Here is a 15630-nt window from a genome sequence, read left to right as displayed (position 1 = left end):
AATTCACAATCACAATTAACATTTAACATGCGCCGCAACCCGCAGTGGCGCAACCATTGTCAACCCTAAATCCCTATTCTAGTATAAGTATTTCCTACGCCGTTTCTCATGTACACCGACGACGACGAGTCACGACTCACGAGTGTTCCTCCGTTCCATCGAAGACAAGGCGACATTCCTTCGTTGATCGTTTTCACGACGAGTCGATGATTTTTCTTGTTTGCATGATAAGAGCTGATCTCGAGCCTTGTTTGAAGATGAATGAGGTTTTAACATAGCGGAGTCTCAATTTTATCAAACCATTCTTCATAATGTTAACAATTGCATAGCAAATAATGACTAGTAAGTCATAAGATAAAAAAAATATCCTGTGAGAAGGAAATAATTGGCACTATTACAGAGTGAATCACGAGAGACTGTAAGCTAGGATGTTTATGTTGTGTCTGCCTTGCTTTGCTAGTTATTATTGTCATAAGTTTGGGGTTGCTGAGGCATGTATATGTTACCTTATCCTTCCATTGTCAAGTAGAGAGGATTTTAATAGACCCTCGACCCTCTGTTGAAGTAAAGCATTTAAAAAATGAAAAAGAGAGGCTAACTACTTTAATATTTCAAATCGAAATAAAAATTCGAAATAACCGAATCGAATTCGTAAAATCTAAACCAAATCGAATTTATTTCGATTTGGTTATGAATGTCATTTTTGTCAATCTGAAAACCGATAAACCGAACCGACTGAACGTCCACCCCTAGTTTAGGCTTTCCGCTTAAGTCGGCTATCCGCTGTCTTTCTTTCTCATGCCTGAGTTGACCTTATGGGTAGCAACTCCCACAAAGATGGCCCTGTGGCCAACTTTTATTCTGCCTGTTGGAAGGTTCGTCCGGGCCTTTTTTTGAGTTAAACCCCTCAATATCTAAGAGAGAGCAGGTTTTTGGCGGCCTCAGAGACGGAGGATAACGCAACGGATGATACATACTTGAAAATAAGCAAATCATAGATAAGTTTTTCATGCCTCGACTTTCCCTCGGTTCGTTAAAAAATCATGATAGTCTTTTACCGGAGATTATTGAAAACGGATATGTGCTTGGGATTACCCAACAAAAATATTATTGTGTTATGGTATGAATAGAAGGATCTTCAATTTAAATAGGTACAAAATCTTTCCTAAAAAAAAAGGTTAGCCAAATAAAAGTAATTATGTCATGCTTTTATTTTTTTTCAAGAAAAATAAAATTTAAATTTAATAAAAAAATCAGGACAAAAATTCTACCAGTCAAGAATAATATTTCTATCTTAAAATAAAAATAAAAATAAAATCTTGATACATTCTACGGTTCCCAAAACACACTTATGGACTGCATGAAAATACTGTTGTAATTATAAATTAAAGTGATAAGTCTCATTGAAGGAACACAACTGATCAATTAATTAGTACTCCTTTTCTATCTTTTTTGCAGTTAAAAAATGTGTAGAAAGAGCTCTTAGGCTCGTTTGGACAGACTGAAAAAAATGGTTTTTAAAAGTGCTGAATTTATTTTAAAAATAAGAAGTTACGCGTTTGAATAAAAGTGTTGAAATTGAAAAAAAAAATTATTGATGTATTTGATAAACAAGTGTTTTTAAGCAATTTTTTGATCAAAATGTCTGAAATACCTTTAAAGTTGTTAAGGATATGTAGAGTTGATTATTATTAATTTTTATTTCTAAAATGATTCAAATTAAAATTAATATATAATTTAGTGTGTATATATATATATATATATATATATATATTTTCTTGAATAACTATTAATTAGTGCGCTAAAAATCTTTTTTTCTTTTTTGAAATAATCATCAAGCAAAATAAATATTTCACTTGTAAATGTTTCCTTAGTTTCACTATGTATTTGGTCATAGTACTTAGGAAACATATTTCACTTGTAAGCGTTTCCAAAAAATGAAATTTGTTTCTATTACTATTTTTTCCTAATATTTGAGAATTTGAATTATTTGCCAAAAATAGTTACCACATAATGACAAATTATATGGCCAAACATTAATTATTTGTCAATTTTTTTTCAAAAAATTACTTAAAAAATTTATGATTAAACGGGTCCTAAACATCAATTAATAGAGATAGTAAGGTAAAATAATTATATAATAATTATTTTTTTAATGAGTGTATCATGTCAAAAAATGATAAGTTAAAACCAAACGAAAGAAAATAAAAAAATAAAAAAAAATTTAGTAATAAAAAAAGTTCCTCTTTTTTTTTTTAAAAATAAAAATTTGAGGGATAAAAATGTATTTTATTGGGTTAAAACAAAATGGCTTATAAGCCACCCAAAAATAAGTATCTAATGAGGTGCTTTTAAAAAGTGGCTGAAAAAAAAAAAAACAAAGTTTAACTTTTTTAAGCAATTTTTAAATTGTCAAACATTTTTAAAAGTTAAAAATAGCTTATAAGCTATTTTTAACTTAAAATAAGCTGATTTAAACACCCAGTTAGTTATCAAATTACAATTATAACCAAACACGTAACATTGTATTTAATTAGTGAGCTTTGATATAATATTCCTGTTTGCATGAGTAGCAGTTTTCCGTTTAGGGTCTCCACTTACATTATATTTTAATTTAATTTAGAAAGAATATTAAGGATGAAAGTAACTCAAATTAATACAAGAAGAAAGGGATAGAGATTAGAGTGTGGTAGTAGGTACTATTTTTGTTTTATCATGCTAATAATTTTGATTAGAATAAAGTTGTTGAGATATCCTAGAAGTGTCCTTCTCAATCACTTTCCCCTCCTGGATATTTGAAATGTACAGAACACAAATTCATGTTACCAAATTACCCCTCTACTTATCCTAAATTTACAACAAGAAAGCAAGTCGTAGGACCAAAATGAGGAGATTCAAACACAGCTTTTGGAAAGTGAAGGAGGAAAAATCATATTCATATGCCCATTTTTACCAACTCCCAAGGTTTGTCGATATTAGGAATTGTAGAATATGCTAATAATAGAGATTATTTACATCAATACATAATACTACTCTTTACTTTTATGATAATTTTCGACACTCACTTCCCTTAAAAAGATTACATTATATAAATATTAGTTTTTATTTATGAATATATTGTATGTTGAATTTATTTGATTTTTTTTTTTTTAAAGTATGTTATCTCTTTTGTAATTTGATTTATCTTACATTAATAAAAATTTTGACTCTATTATTAAACTACATTTACTATATACATATATATTTAAGAATATTTTTAAGTTAAAGTCTTTTAGTCTCTAGAAAATTTATTTATCAATTAAATGAAGATAACTCTAATATTTTACAATATTAGAGTGATATGTGTTTTAATAAAGTGCTGTAAATAATAAAATTTCTTATACTTTATCAAACTTAACTTATTTTATATTGATGCATAGCCATTATTGTAAGCTGTACTCATTATCAGTCACGAAATTAACCTCGCGGCCTTGTCCAATGGAGGCAACTAACACCCTTTCATCGAAAAATTACGTTGTAAAGTATTTCTTCGTACACTTTTATTTGTCACATATAACTTATCAACAAAAAAAAAAAGTTTAATTTTTCTCTTTTACCATCAATATTAATCACTTATTTTCAAAAATAAATACTTTATTATACATCAATTAATATAGATATTATAAGAAAATATTCATAGTAATAATTGATTCTTAAGGACATGCAAAGTAAAAAGTAGATAAATAAAAATGAACTATAAAATAGAAGAGGTGGATTGGGCTATTGTTCCCAGGGTATTTTGGTCATTTAGGCTCTGGTCTAACTGTTGAGTACTACTCACTTTTCTAATTTGGTCTAATTTTCAATTAGATGCACAGATTTAGATCAACTAAAATGGCATTGGGCTCAGTTAAATACTACCACTCCAATGCTATTTCCAAACCACGAAACACGTAATTTCAATATCCTGCTTCTCCCTTGTCTTATAACTAAATTTTTTATTTTTATAATGTCTTGAAGTTTGTTCAACTTGTCCCCTAGTCATTTGGCTTTGGACTCACATAAACATAAACTATAATAGTTTTCTCTTTGTTTATTGATTTATTTGAATTGGATCGTCATTATCCTTGGGTTAATCATAATTAATGAACAGTGAAGGATTTGTATGATTTCCACTTTGTTAGGTAGGTCATTATCATTTGATGTATCCCTAATTCTATTCTAAATTTCTGAAGCCGCAAATGCGTGCAACTTGTCATTTGCATATGTCCTCTGCATCATTCTAAATTAATCATTCTGTAATTTAGTTAAGTTTTATTAATCAGTTTATGAAATAGCGCACCCCATTATCATGCAATAGAATGGAAAGAAAAAAAAAAATAAATTGTTTAATATTTTTATGGATTTTATTTGGTTAAGCTTTTAAATTTTATTTATTCTGAAAATTGCTTTTTTCATAGAGTTTTTTCTTTAAAACTAGTAAATATTTTCGACTTACTAAAAACTTGGTAAGATATAAAATGTTAGATTGAGGTGAGTTTTTTTTATGCATTGTACAATGCTCTGTTTGGAACTATGTTTACAATTTTTTATTTTTTTAAAAGAGTGTTTGGTAGGTTGTGTTTATAATTTTTCTAGGTGATCAAATCCATAGATTTTTCTTCTTCTTCTAATTTGATTATAAAAAATATAAAGAAACAGATTAATTTGCATGGTCAAAGGTTTGTTAAATATCTGCATAGAGGAGAATCTAGTTTATGTTAAAATCTGCAGAGCAGCACGCGGGTCTCTAGAAAGAGAACGTGTAAGAGAGACAGATAATCATATCTAATTAATTATTATGAATTATGATTAACTTTATCTTTTCTTTTCTTTGCTTTTTTCTACTGGACCGACGAAAAATTATGGAGGCAAAAACATCAAAACTTTCTGGCATACATTGCCCTACAATTTTTTCTTTTTTCTTTTTTGGTTTGGTCCATCCCATGGTCCAAGCAATACAAAAGAAAAAAAAAGAAGAGAGAGGAATCACAAATGAGTATATTTTAGGTGGTCTTCTTTATCTACTTGCAATACTTAATATATTTGTAATGCTGGATCACAAATTATTACTAACTAATCCAACGTTATAAACTTTAAAATACCTATGTGAGTTTGAAAATTTTTGAAGACCTTTATGTAATAGTCTAATTGTCACACTATTTTAGTCTATGCTAATGCAAAAGTTCCTTGATATAATTGAAAATGAAATGGAGACGTTGAATTGTTTGTTACACCATGTGGAAAAGGGTCGCGGTTTTTACATTACATGAGTTGTGAATATCTCAAAGAAATATGCCAGTGGATTCACGATCTGACTTATAGGGTGTTTGGATAAGTTTTTTTTAAGTGACTTATAAGCTAAAAGTCAAAAATAGATAACAGCGAGCTGATATTCGTACACTGTTTGGTTGATCCTTTTTTGTGAGCTAGTTTTTAGATATAAGTTTCAAAAGTCACATCGCCACTTAGCGTCAAAATCAGACCCACCAATGTTTCTTGTTATATTTGTCAATTTTGGGCTCCAGTAATCCCCAATCCTTGAGCGTCAAAGGAGGGTATAATATTGAGTCTCATATTTGTTGAGCTATCTTTTGGGTTGAGTTAGGTACAACGGTCGTATCATTTTAAAATCATACATGTTTATATGAGATCCAACTGAATTTGAGTAAATGGTTTCTACAAAGCAAGTAAAATTAATTTCAGATCAAATTCTAATTGGGAAGTCATTACCAATCTCTATAAATGAATTTGATCAGTCCGTAAATTCAAAAGCCAAGAATTGAAATAACATGTATGAGTAATAACCTTGATTCTGAATGACACGTTATTTTTGTCAGTGCACTTCCTTCCTCTTTCTGCAATTCAGTTAAAGTGAAAACTGAATACCCAAACCAAAAGAGAGGCAAGTATAAAATTTTCATACAAATCAATGGTGGTCCTGGTACAGCAGTATTGGTAGAAAAACAGTTCTTTTTTTCCATTATGAACTTAATAGCCATGGGCTATGCATATGGATATTGTCCCTCCATGTCCAGAAACTCTGCCTAACGGGCCCAATTTTCATTGGACGCATTAGATGGTTGATAGTAACAGTTGGTATATATGGGCACATCAAGCAACACATTTCATATAAATAGTCTTAAAACTTTTGGTGGTGGTGGGTGTGCCTCTGTCTCTGTGCTCGTTTGTTTTCATTTATGGAGAGATATAAACATTCTAGAATTCTATTTGTAAAATGAAACATTTTCCCATAAGTGGAGGTAACCTTATTTTCAAGACAACAAACAAGACATTAGACACTGTTCCATAAGATTGGTGTTTTACCTTGGCTGCTCTTGTCCTTTTCAGTCTCCCTGTAGGCTGTGACACTTTCTTTATGCTAGTCTAGTGGGGGACTGATCCTTGTGATTGCACCATCATTTCTATCATCAAAAAGTACATCTTCGTGGCAGAAAAAGACTAATTAACTAATCTCTAGTGCTTAACAAGTAATCATCTCACAATGGAAGATAGTAGTGTCTTGGATATCTAATCTTAATTATGTAGTGTTCTGCAATACCACATTCAAGTCTAGACTAATGTAGGAACAATCTGTCATATACTACATTGGTTTTCTTGATTTTCAACAACTGATATAAATGTAACATAAAAGGAAATTCAGAAACTATGAGTAGTATAACTTGCCCTTCAAGTTTGTGAACCTGCCGATTGTTGCTTGATTTAAGATACAGTAAGATTCTATTAAAAAAAAATCCCAGTGGATCCGGGATGTAAAAGAATACAAAAAGAAAAAATGGATGCTGCAAAGTGCAAACATCATATGAATCATCTCATGGTAACTATCTGTGAAGGCTTAAAGAACTATGACGTTGAGAGGCTTATGGTTGTGAAGCAGCAATAAAGATGGAACTGGCTCCAGAACCACCATGAGAGTGCTCAATAATCACATTATCTGAGCGTTCATTGCCAAGCATTTCCCATACACTGCTATGCAGATAGTTTCTGAAAACGCGATAATGCTCATAGACGCCACCTTCTACTGTAATAATGCTAATCCTATTAGAAAGTCTTCCCAGTTTCTTTACAATCCCCACGATACCAGCTCCAACTAAGCGAGCTCCACGCTCTGCTACAACATCACACACCTCCGCAACAAGTTCTCTTGCCATGGTTGTAGAGTCAGTTATCTGCAATCAGCAGAGCAAAAACTTGTACGCATAATCTACTTACATGTAATTAATGCATATTGAGACCATCTTCACAAACAGCACTTTAAATAGAGAAATCACAGGTTCAACCCCCTCCCATATCACAAAAAATGAAAAACTAGCAATGGAGAAGCTGCAAGAACAACTTTTAGCAAACTACTTAAATTTGACAATTCTAATTTAAATGCCCTACCTCGAAAATTTCTGTAAGTTTCTCATCAATTATTTCATAATCCTCTGACGTGTCTTGATGCATAGCAGCCATATCGGGGGACCTATCAGGAGATATAGTCAATAATACAAACGATAACATGATAGTAATTATGTCAATTACAAATATGGAGTTCTAAAATGCCATTGTTTCAATCTGATTTACTTCCAATTGCTTATGTCATTTACGAATTACATTGCGCTATCCAAAAAATATTTTTGATATGTCTCAATTAAACCCAAAAGATGGAGAAATAGTTGCATATCCAGGCTGCTTGAGTGGAATGCAACTTTCCAGTACAACTGATGGGAACAAATTCATTTTTGAGGTAGTTTCGGGGAAAAAAAAAAGAAGCCGAAAAGCTGCTGTTGAGTTTTTAAAGAAAGAACCATAAGATCCCAACTACCTCATATATCTGATTAGAAAAAAATCTATGTTACCTCAACGAGTATGGAATGGCTAGCTTAGCTGGTACAGTATCTCCAAATAAAGCTGATTCTTGAGCCATCTTTAATAAGACTCTTCTAACAGTTTCTCCTAAATATGTACCTGAAATAAGCTTCTCAAATATCTGAAGACAAAATGAGATGGAGGAGTTAATGTACATAGTTCATCGAGATCACAGGGAACCTGAGGAGGCAGAAAAGTTAAGTATCCACCTGGCTACCAGGATATGAACTTTCAGCATCTAATGATGTATCAAACTCGGTAATTGGAAAATGGGAGGATCTAAAATTCCCCCATTGGGTATTAATTGCCTGCACAACCAAGCAGTATAATGAAACATTGTAACATTTTGTAAGTTGGTATACTTAGAAATGTTGTCACCAGAATTTACTATTTCTTCTGGTTTTGGAGTTTGATCAGGCCATTTTATGACTGATTGTGCTGATTCTACATAAGCAGCATTAGTGCCCATCCCCAGAGTTACTGCAGCCACACTCTCTTTACTATAATACCTTCCTCCAGCCAAAACTCCTATGGTATCATCAACCTGCATAATTGCCGCTCAATATCTGAATCAACAATCTACGCAAATTATTGAACCTTTTCTGCTATACTAAAAGGGAAGATCCACTCATACCAGGGCAGAAACTCGCTTATCAACACTGTGCTTCTCCATGGCGACATTAAGTTCATTCAACAACTTGTTCCCTGCCTGAGATTACAATTTAGTAACATATTCATGTTCTGTCTATATTCATATGAAAACTGCTAATCAATAATTATTGCTCGCAAACGCAGCAAAACAAAATAATCATCAAATGAGCCATTGTGCTTGATAACTATATACACCTCAATTAATTTTCTTGCATCTGAATCTTGGTCCCTTAGAGAAAATATGTTTAAATCTACTTAGGTACAGAAAGACTCAACTGCATCTCCTAATAATGAGTCCTTCCATGTAATGGCTGTTTCCCTGGAGGCAGCTACTTCCGCAATTGTCGGTGATACAGTAAATCCCAGATTTTTCTCTCCTCCTTGTAGACCTTCACTTTGTATGGAGATGAATTTTCCAAGCTCCACCGTTATCCAATCAAATAATTCCTGAAAGAGGTTTAAAAGGAAGACTTCAAACCTATAGCAACATTTAACCTGATAATAGTTTTAACACTACTTGACTGATGAAGACTACTGGCTAGTCAGAAACTGCGCAGTACAACGACTCTCTGTCACCTTAACAAAGCTTCACCCGTAAAATTGTCTAACGAACTTCAAAAGAGAACCCATTGTAGTTTTCAAGACTTGATGAGATTAAAAAAACAGTAGAAGAAACAAAGAGAGATAGGACAGTACATAAATCAATTTAACAATAACAAACCTAAATGACCACCACACTAAGTTTATGACCTATGCCATTTCTCATATCTAATTTCAGCATTTAGCTAGGACTGAACACTATAAGTGAGTAGAGTGACACAAAAATCATCTAATAAAATAGCTTCAATATTAAATGCTTCACAGATTTTAGATGAATCGAAATGACGGCATACTTCATATGCACAATCGAAGCTTAAAAATCCAGTATTCAACAAAACAAAACTGGTCATGAACACATTTAGAATGAAATCATGATATTTAACATGTTCCACATTTATATGTTTTGAAGGCACGAAGCTTATTCTATTAAAGGAGCATGCAGGTCGTTAGACGTTTGGACCATTCTTCCCAGCTCTTCATTTACACTGTAAGTTCTGTGATCTTATGCCATGTGATTTACCCTGCTTGGCTTAGAAGTTTCTATTATGACTTGTAAAGAGTTAATCAAAGTCCTTTATTTCAATTCAGAAAGTTTGATTATCCAACCTGCTACTGTAATAATCTAAATTACTCAGTAATGTAGAACAAGTAGGTTACTCCTATTTTCTATGTCTGGATTGTATTAACAAAGTTAGTAAGCTAATCATAGGCCATAATTATGAGTTTCATTCATTAGTCAAAATAATTAAGTAGGTAACCCCACTATAACTAAAATACTGATTATAATGAAATATGTCTCATGCAATAAATAAGACCTATTGCTATGAATTACCATGCAGATATAACACTTCTATTTAATTTTTTCCAGCACACGGAGTGGACATACCTGGGAGCTGGCCTCTATGATGTTGGGAGGAATTGGAATTTCTTCCCTGTATAAATCGGAGATGGGTTCACTTCTTCCTCTAAGACGTGTAGTGGGTGAATTTCTTCCTCCAAGACGTGCTTGCACAATGATGAAGTTAGTTCCCCTAAGATTAATCCCATGGTATAGACCTTTCTCATCACTAGCACCACATACACACAATTAATGAGCTACTTATAAGACAACCATCCAATTCAATAATTAAAATGTAGGAGCAGTCCCTCCCCAGCAATTGTCCTAATTACTCCTATTACACAAAAAATTACTCCCTCCCTCCGTACCAATTCAAGTGTATTAGTTTGATTGGACATGGAGTTTAAAAAATAAGGTGAGATCTCTGAATCTTATGGTATCCTTTGAATATAATAAATTTAATATTTTGAAAAAATATATTGAACAACATGATAGTAAAGTTATGTATTGATTTTCTAAAATGAACATTTATTTGTTGGACATAAAATATGTGTGTACCTGACATTTGACAAGATGGACGGTCTCGTGGTCTTACACAAGACAAACCAAAAAGCAAAACAAAGACACTTAAAATTGCAACGTACGGTGGGAGTATTCCAGTGAAATGGCACTCTCTCTACACTAGAACGATGATAACTTGAAAATGTATTCATCAACAGTAGAACGAAAGTGTTACCCTGTGGGGAGTGAAGGTAAACAAGAAGGAAGCATTTGTAGGGAGGATTCAGTTGAAGTTAAGCCAGCATGCATATGAGCAACCAGATCATCAGCAATTTGCCATAATTTAGGAACAGGTGTGGCACATTCTCTTGCAAATTTCCTTAGAATACGCTGCGCATGTCTCCATCGTTGCTCGCTCCTTCTCTTCCACTGCCTCACTAACAGCACCGCCGCTACGACGGTGGAAACCGTCGTCAATGCTGCCAAAACCACCACATCTTTCCTCATTGATCTCAACTTTCTTCGTTTGCTCGAATTTCTGTTATGTGATTTTTGATATTTTGTTCGTTTTTGTACGTCCAGTCCATGCTTGTAATTACTTAATTAATCTCACTCTTTTGGTGATAACTGAACTACGACATCCATGGAAAGAAGAACGAGTTTCATGCAGAACTGTTCAGTGACGGGGGTGTGAGATTCAGTGTTCTGGGTCGGGTCAACCCGAACGTACATGCGGTAGTGGGCTTTTAGGCCCAATTATTGTTATCTTGGGTTTGAGATTCTAACTAGTACCATCATGATATATAGAGCTTTGGCATTTTTAGCCAAATTATGGATGGCCGTATATTTGTTACACAATAAATATTAGTATTTACATTTTCATCTTTATTTAAAAAGTTTATTTTGATTTTCATAATTTGCTTTTCTTTAAATTAAAAGAAATTCAAACTCTGTAATTCTACCTGTGCAGTTCATCAAAGTTATACTATAATTGTGTTACGGAATATAAACTTATCATTATAGTTACCAAACTATGTACAATTACTTAGGTGAATAATTTCTAGAATTTTCAAACAAGCCCTAAATGAAGCTAGATCTAGATTGTCATGAATAATTTTTTTTTTCTCAAGTTGTTAGACTATGAGAGCAAAACGGATTCGTATATCCCATTAATAAAGCATCAACCGTCCAAAAAAGAATTACAAATTAAATGATAATAGGGAGTGTTTAAAAAATAAAACAAGTTTGACCCATCAGGTAATAGTATTATAGTAAACTCTGAGTTGATTTTCAAGTAGGGGGTGCTAAGGAATTCCAAGTCTTCTCTACTACTACTAATTAAAGGTAATGATAGTTCATCATATTTGTAGCCGTGTTTTTCTACTACTACTTTTCAAACTTTAGATTTCTGTTTCTTCCTTTATTTGATTCAAGTAAAAGAAGAAGTTGAAACTTTTTGATCAAATTTACGGCTAGATGTTCTAATTCATTAGGACAGCGCTTGAATCAAATAGAAAAAAGAGCTTCAAAAAGTTAAGACTATAGTACCACTACAACAAAAACAATTTTAGCGGTAATAAATATACACTTTAATAAAGTATGTTAAAATTTTTATCGGTATTAGTTAATTGTTATTGGATCTAATGCCGCTATAGGTTTTAGGGGGATTTACAAAGAGACCTAAAATGTAATTGTCATTAATAAATACCTCTAAAAAGATATATTTTGCGGCAATTAAACTATTGCTGTTAATTAATGCCGCTAAATATATTTTTGGTGTGGTAATACTTTTAGAAGAGAATACATAGAAAGTTACCTAAGCTATTCATATATTACAATTTTTATATTTAAATTATGGGATGTTATTAGGGTTAATTTCATCGACGTACTTTCTGTAAAACCAAAATCATAAAATTATTTATCGTGACACTAAAATCAGAAGACTAGTTTTTGTAACAGTAAAATCATCAAATTATGTGTTAGTAGTCTAGAAGAATATACAACTTACCCTAAAGTTAAATTTTTGACGCGAAAAATAATACGTCATCGCCATATCATAATTTTGCCACTATGTGTATATCAAGTGAGAATTTTTTTTAATGAAAAGTTCAAAATTACAATAACCTATACTTCAACTCCAATCATATTGCAATGCCTCTTGGTATAGATAAAACTTACAAAGGAGACACATTTTTGTAAATTGTAGAAATATAATTTAGTCAAACGGTGTGGAGTATTAGGATGTTAGTTATTTTAATTTGTTGGAAATACAGCTTGAGATGGCGTAGGAGAAATATGTTTATGCAAGGTGCGTGTGGATATTGACATTCCATAGCAAAACCATTGTATAGTAAATCATCTAAGAAATTTGCCTATCTTCTTTAGTTGGTGCCTTCCAGAGTCACTATAAAACTGGGATTTAAGATTTATACAGGAAGGAACACTATCAAATTTTCGTTCGCTAACTGGAATTTGTGTGTCAAATTTATAGGACTTACAAGAAAGACATTAATTCATGTATCCAAATTAAAGACGATGAGAGGTTTCACTAACTAACTCCAATAAACATCTACTAGTATTTATTACACCATCAACATAATTAGACAAAAACTATTGTGTAGTAGTATACAGCAAAAGGCCAAAAATTAGTTACTAAAAGCCCAAAAACAAAACCAAAGAAAAAGCAGAAGTGCATGGCCTGTAGTAATCTCCAAAAGGAGAACAAGAAAAGGATCACTTAATAAGTGGAACTCCATGACTTGTCAAAAAATAGGAATTCCGCCAGCCTCATTTGTAGCATTGGGGCTATTGTAAAACGGGTCCCAACTTCAGACCCGAAAAAAAAGCCCTAGTCCACAATAATGAAAACCTTTTACCCAAAAACCAAGTCATGAAACCGGCCACTCTTAATTACATTCTAAATTTAAATAGCTGAATATTAGCTTCTGAAATCTTCAAATTCTCCTCTATGCAACTGGATAATTGGCTTCTTCATGGCTATTGATAAGCTTCATTATGGACAAACGTATTCTGTTCGCGACATATTCTGTTGTCATATTCTTGAACTGATGATCCATCTGTTTCATATTTTGTTCAAAATGTATATTAGCAAAAGAATGCAATTTGGAGTAATTGATAGTTCTATGAATTTCAAAAGGTTAAGTTATATAGTACCTGAGCAACTATTGTTATATGGGTTGTATTATAGCCAAATGGGATGACACTGCTACTAGTAATAGTGAGATGAAGCATTTCTACTTGGCTGAATATTTCCTTTACTATTCTTGCTTGCTTTTTGCAATAAATCCTAATCAGGACATTTCCATCTGAATTAGCTCTAACTTCAATATTTGGGACTGACTTGTTGGAATTCTCATTAGAGATTGTAGAGTTGTCATAACTCGTGAGCACACGAGGTCTTTTAACTGCAGCCACGGGTTCTTCATTATATTTCTTGGTTTCTTCCTCGAGGCTTTTTACTTGTTCTTCAAGCTGCTTTATATATTTAATTGCATCTCCAAGTATTGATGCCTTGTCCAACTGTTAGAGATAAACAAGCATCCAAGAAAACATAATCAATCTTAAGTAGCACTATTATTTTAGAATTTATGCTGAATATTTTCATAAACAAAGTGGGGGGGAGGGAAGATACGAAGCTCTTCATCAAGATTGTTTTCTTACAAAAAATAATTTAAAGTACCATCTCAAGATACAAAAACCGTACTCCCAAACAAGTTTAAGTCAATTATACGAATTCTCATTGATCATGTTAATTACTCCATTTAAGCTCATCTAAAACCATAAGTTCTAAGTTCTCTCTAGTTTCTACTGCCATAGACATCCGTAACAGAACTAATTAAAAGACTCCTATAAGAAAAATGTATACCTTCTTTAGGTCAGGGATGAGGGTAGACAAAGTTACAAAGTACTGTGTGAGTCGTTCTCTTCGCTTTCTTTCAGCCAGAACGTGGTCTTGGGCCTGCAAAGGTGTTCTACTGTTACTCGTCTTCTTCGCCTCACCAGCGCCAAATCCCATGGCCTGGAATAAATGCTGACTATCTTCAAAATCAGAATCCATTGAAATATTTGATGATGAGGAGAAGTTTATGGTAGTTCCTGAAGGAACCTCAGTCTTGACCGCGGTATTCAAATTTTCAAAGTAGTTTCGGGCAGCAGTAGTACTAGTAGTTGCTGATGGCGAATTGGAGTTGGAAAAAGAAATGACAGCGGGTGAAGAAGAAGGCGGAGGAGAAGCAGAAGGAGAAGAGAAAGAGGTATTTTGGTAAATTGCAGTTGTTGAACTACGAAAGCCTGGATTCACTTCAAATATTCCAGCAGACTGAGAAGCTTGAATATTATCATCGTAGATGGAAGAGGTAAAGGGGTTATTATTGAAAGGCAAATCGTCGAATGTGGTCATCGTCTGGCCATGATCAATGTACTGAAGATCATTCATATTCATAATATCCTGTGTATTTGTTAAATAAAATGTTAATACAAGGTACCGTATACTAAAATTTTAGGGAACAAAAAAGGACTACCTTCTAGTTGCCATATTATTTTGTCTTACCATTTCAGACCAAAATGTAGCGGATGAAATATCCATTCTTGAGAAGATATATATATATATATATGTTTAATGACCTATACACATAGATTCCAAATCACAATAAGTTTCTTGCATAGATATTTGACAAGTGTAACACAGAAATTAAGCAGTGGATACTAAAGCTTACCTTAGATTTGGAGGAAAAATGAAAGCTTTTGGTTGCAGATGTCTGTCTGTCGAGAATTCTCCGTGTTTTTATACATGTACTTACTTGAATTATTGTGTTGACTACTTGCTTGAAGAAATGGATTGAAAATCAATTAAATATTGTGTTCGCACTGTCTATTGTTATTATTACTCTTTGGAAATACTACATAAAATATTACAAGTAATAGGCACGTGTGAAAAGTTTCGAGGACGTATAGAAGCTTCACTTTTGATGAAATATTAAGTACTGTAGTATAAAATTTTGATTTGTATAAGCCGAATTGGTATTAACTTTTTGACCATCCCTGGGCTAAACCTACTACGTCTTTTATTTGGCAATAATAGCGCTTCATTTTGGAATCCGAGTCTTCTGCGCGTAGGACTCGTAAATACT

General features: G+C 32.7%; 2 protein-coding genes across 2 annotated transcripts; both read right to left on the bottom strand.

Moving 5' to 3' along the window:
* Positions 1–6683: 6683 nt before the first annotated feature.
* LOC107860142 (probable hexokinase-like 2 protein) lies at positions 6684–11099 on the bottom strand. The gene is made up of 9 exons (XM_016705401.2): positions 10716–11099; positions 10028–10208; positions 8818–8988; positions 8525–8599; positions 8279–8434; positions 8100–8198; positions 7881–8011; positions 7423–7504; positions 6684–7208 (listed from the first exon to the last, which is right to left on the bottom strand). Exons 1-9 carry the CDS (start codon positions 10985–10987, stop codon positions 6900–6902), a joined length of 1476 nt encoding a protein of 491 aa, XP_016560887.2. The 5' UTR covers positions 10988–11099; the 3' UTR covers positions 6684–6899.
* Positions 11100–12785: 1686 nt separating this feature from the next.
* LOC107861363 (transcription factor bHLH18) lies at positions 12786–15341 on the bottom strand. Its single transcript, XM_016706702.2, has 5 exons — positions 15217–15341; positions 15051–15124; positions 14367–14948; positions 13655–14020; positions 12786–13557 (listed from the first exon to the last, which is right to left on the bottom strand). The coding sequence occupies exons 2-5, from the start codon at positions 15084–15086 to the stop codon at positions 13447–13449; spliced, it is 1095 nt and encodes a 364-aa protein (XP_016562188.1). The 5' UTR covers positions 15087–15124; positions 15217–15341; the 3' UTR covers positions 12786–13446.
* Between the last annotated feature and the right edge of the window lie 289 nt (positions 15342–15630).

This window comes from Capsicum annuum, chromosome 2 (assembly GCF_002878395.1).
Source record: "Capsicum annuum cultivar UCD-10X-F1 chromosome 2, UCD10Xv1.1, whole genome shotgun sequence".
Classification (NCBI taxonomy): domain Eukaryota; kingdom Viridiplantae; phylum Streptophyta; class Magnoliopsida; order Solanales; family Solanaceae; genus Capsicum; species Capsicum annuum.
This window is presented reverse-complemented; position numbering and strand designations above follow the sequence as displayed.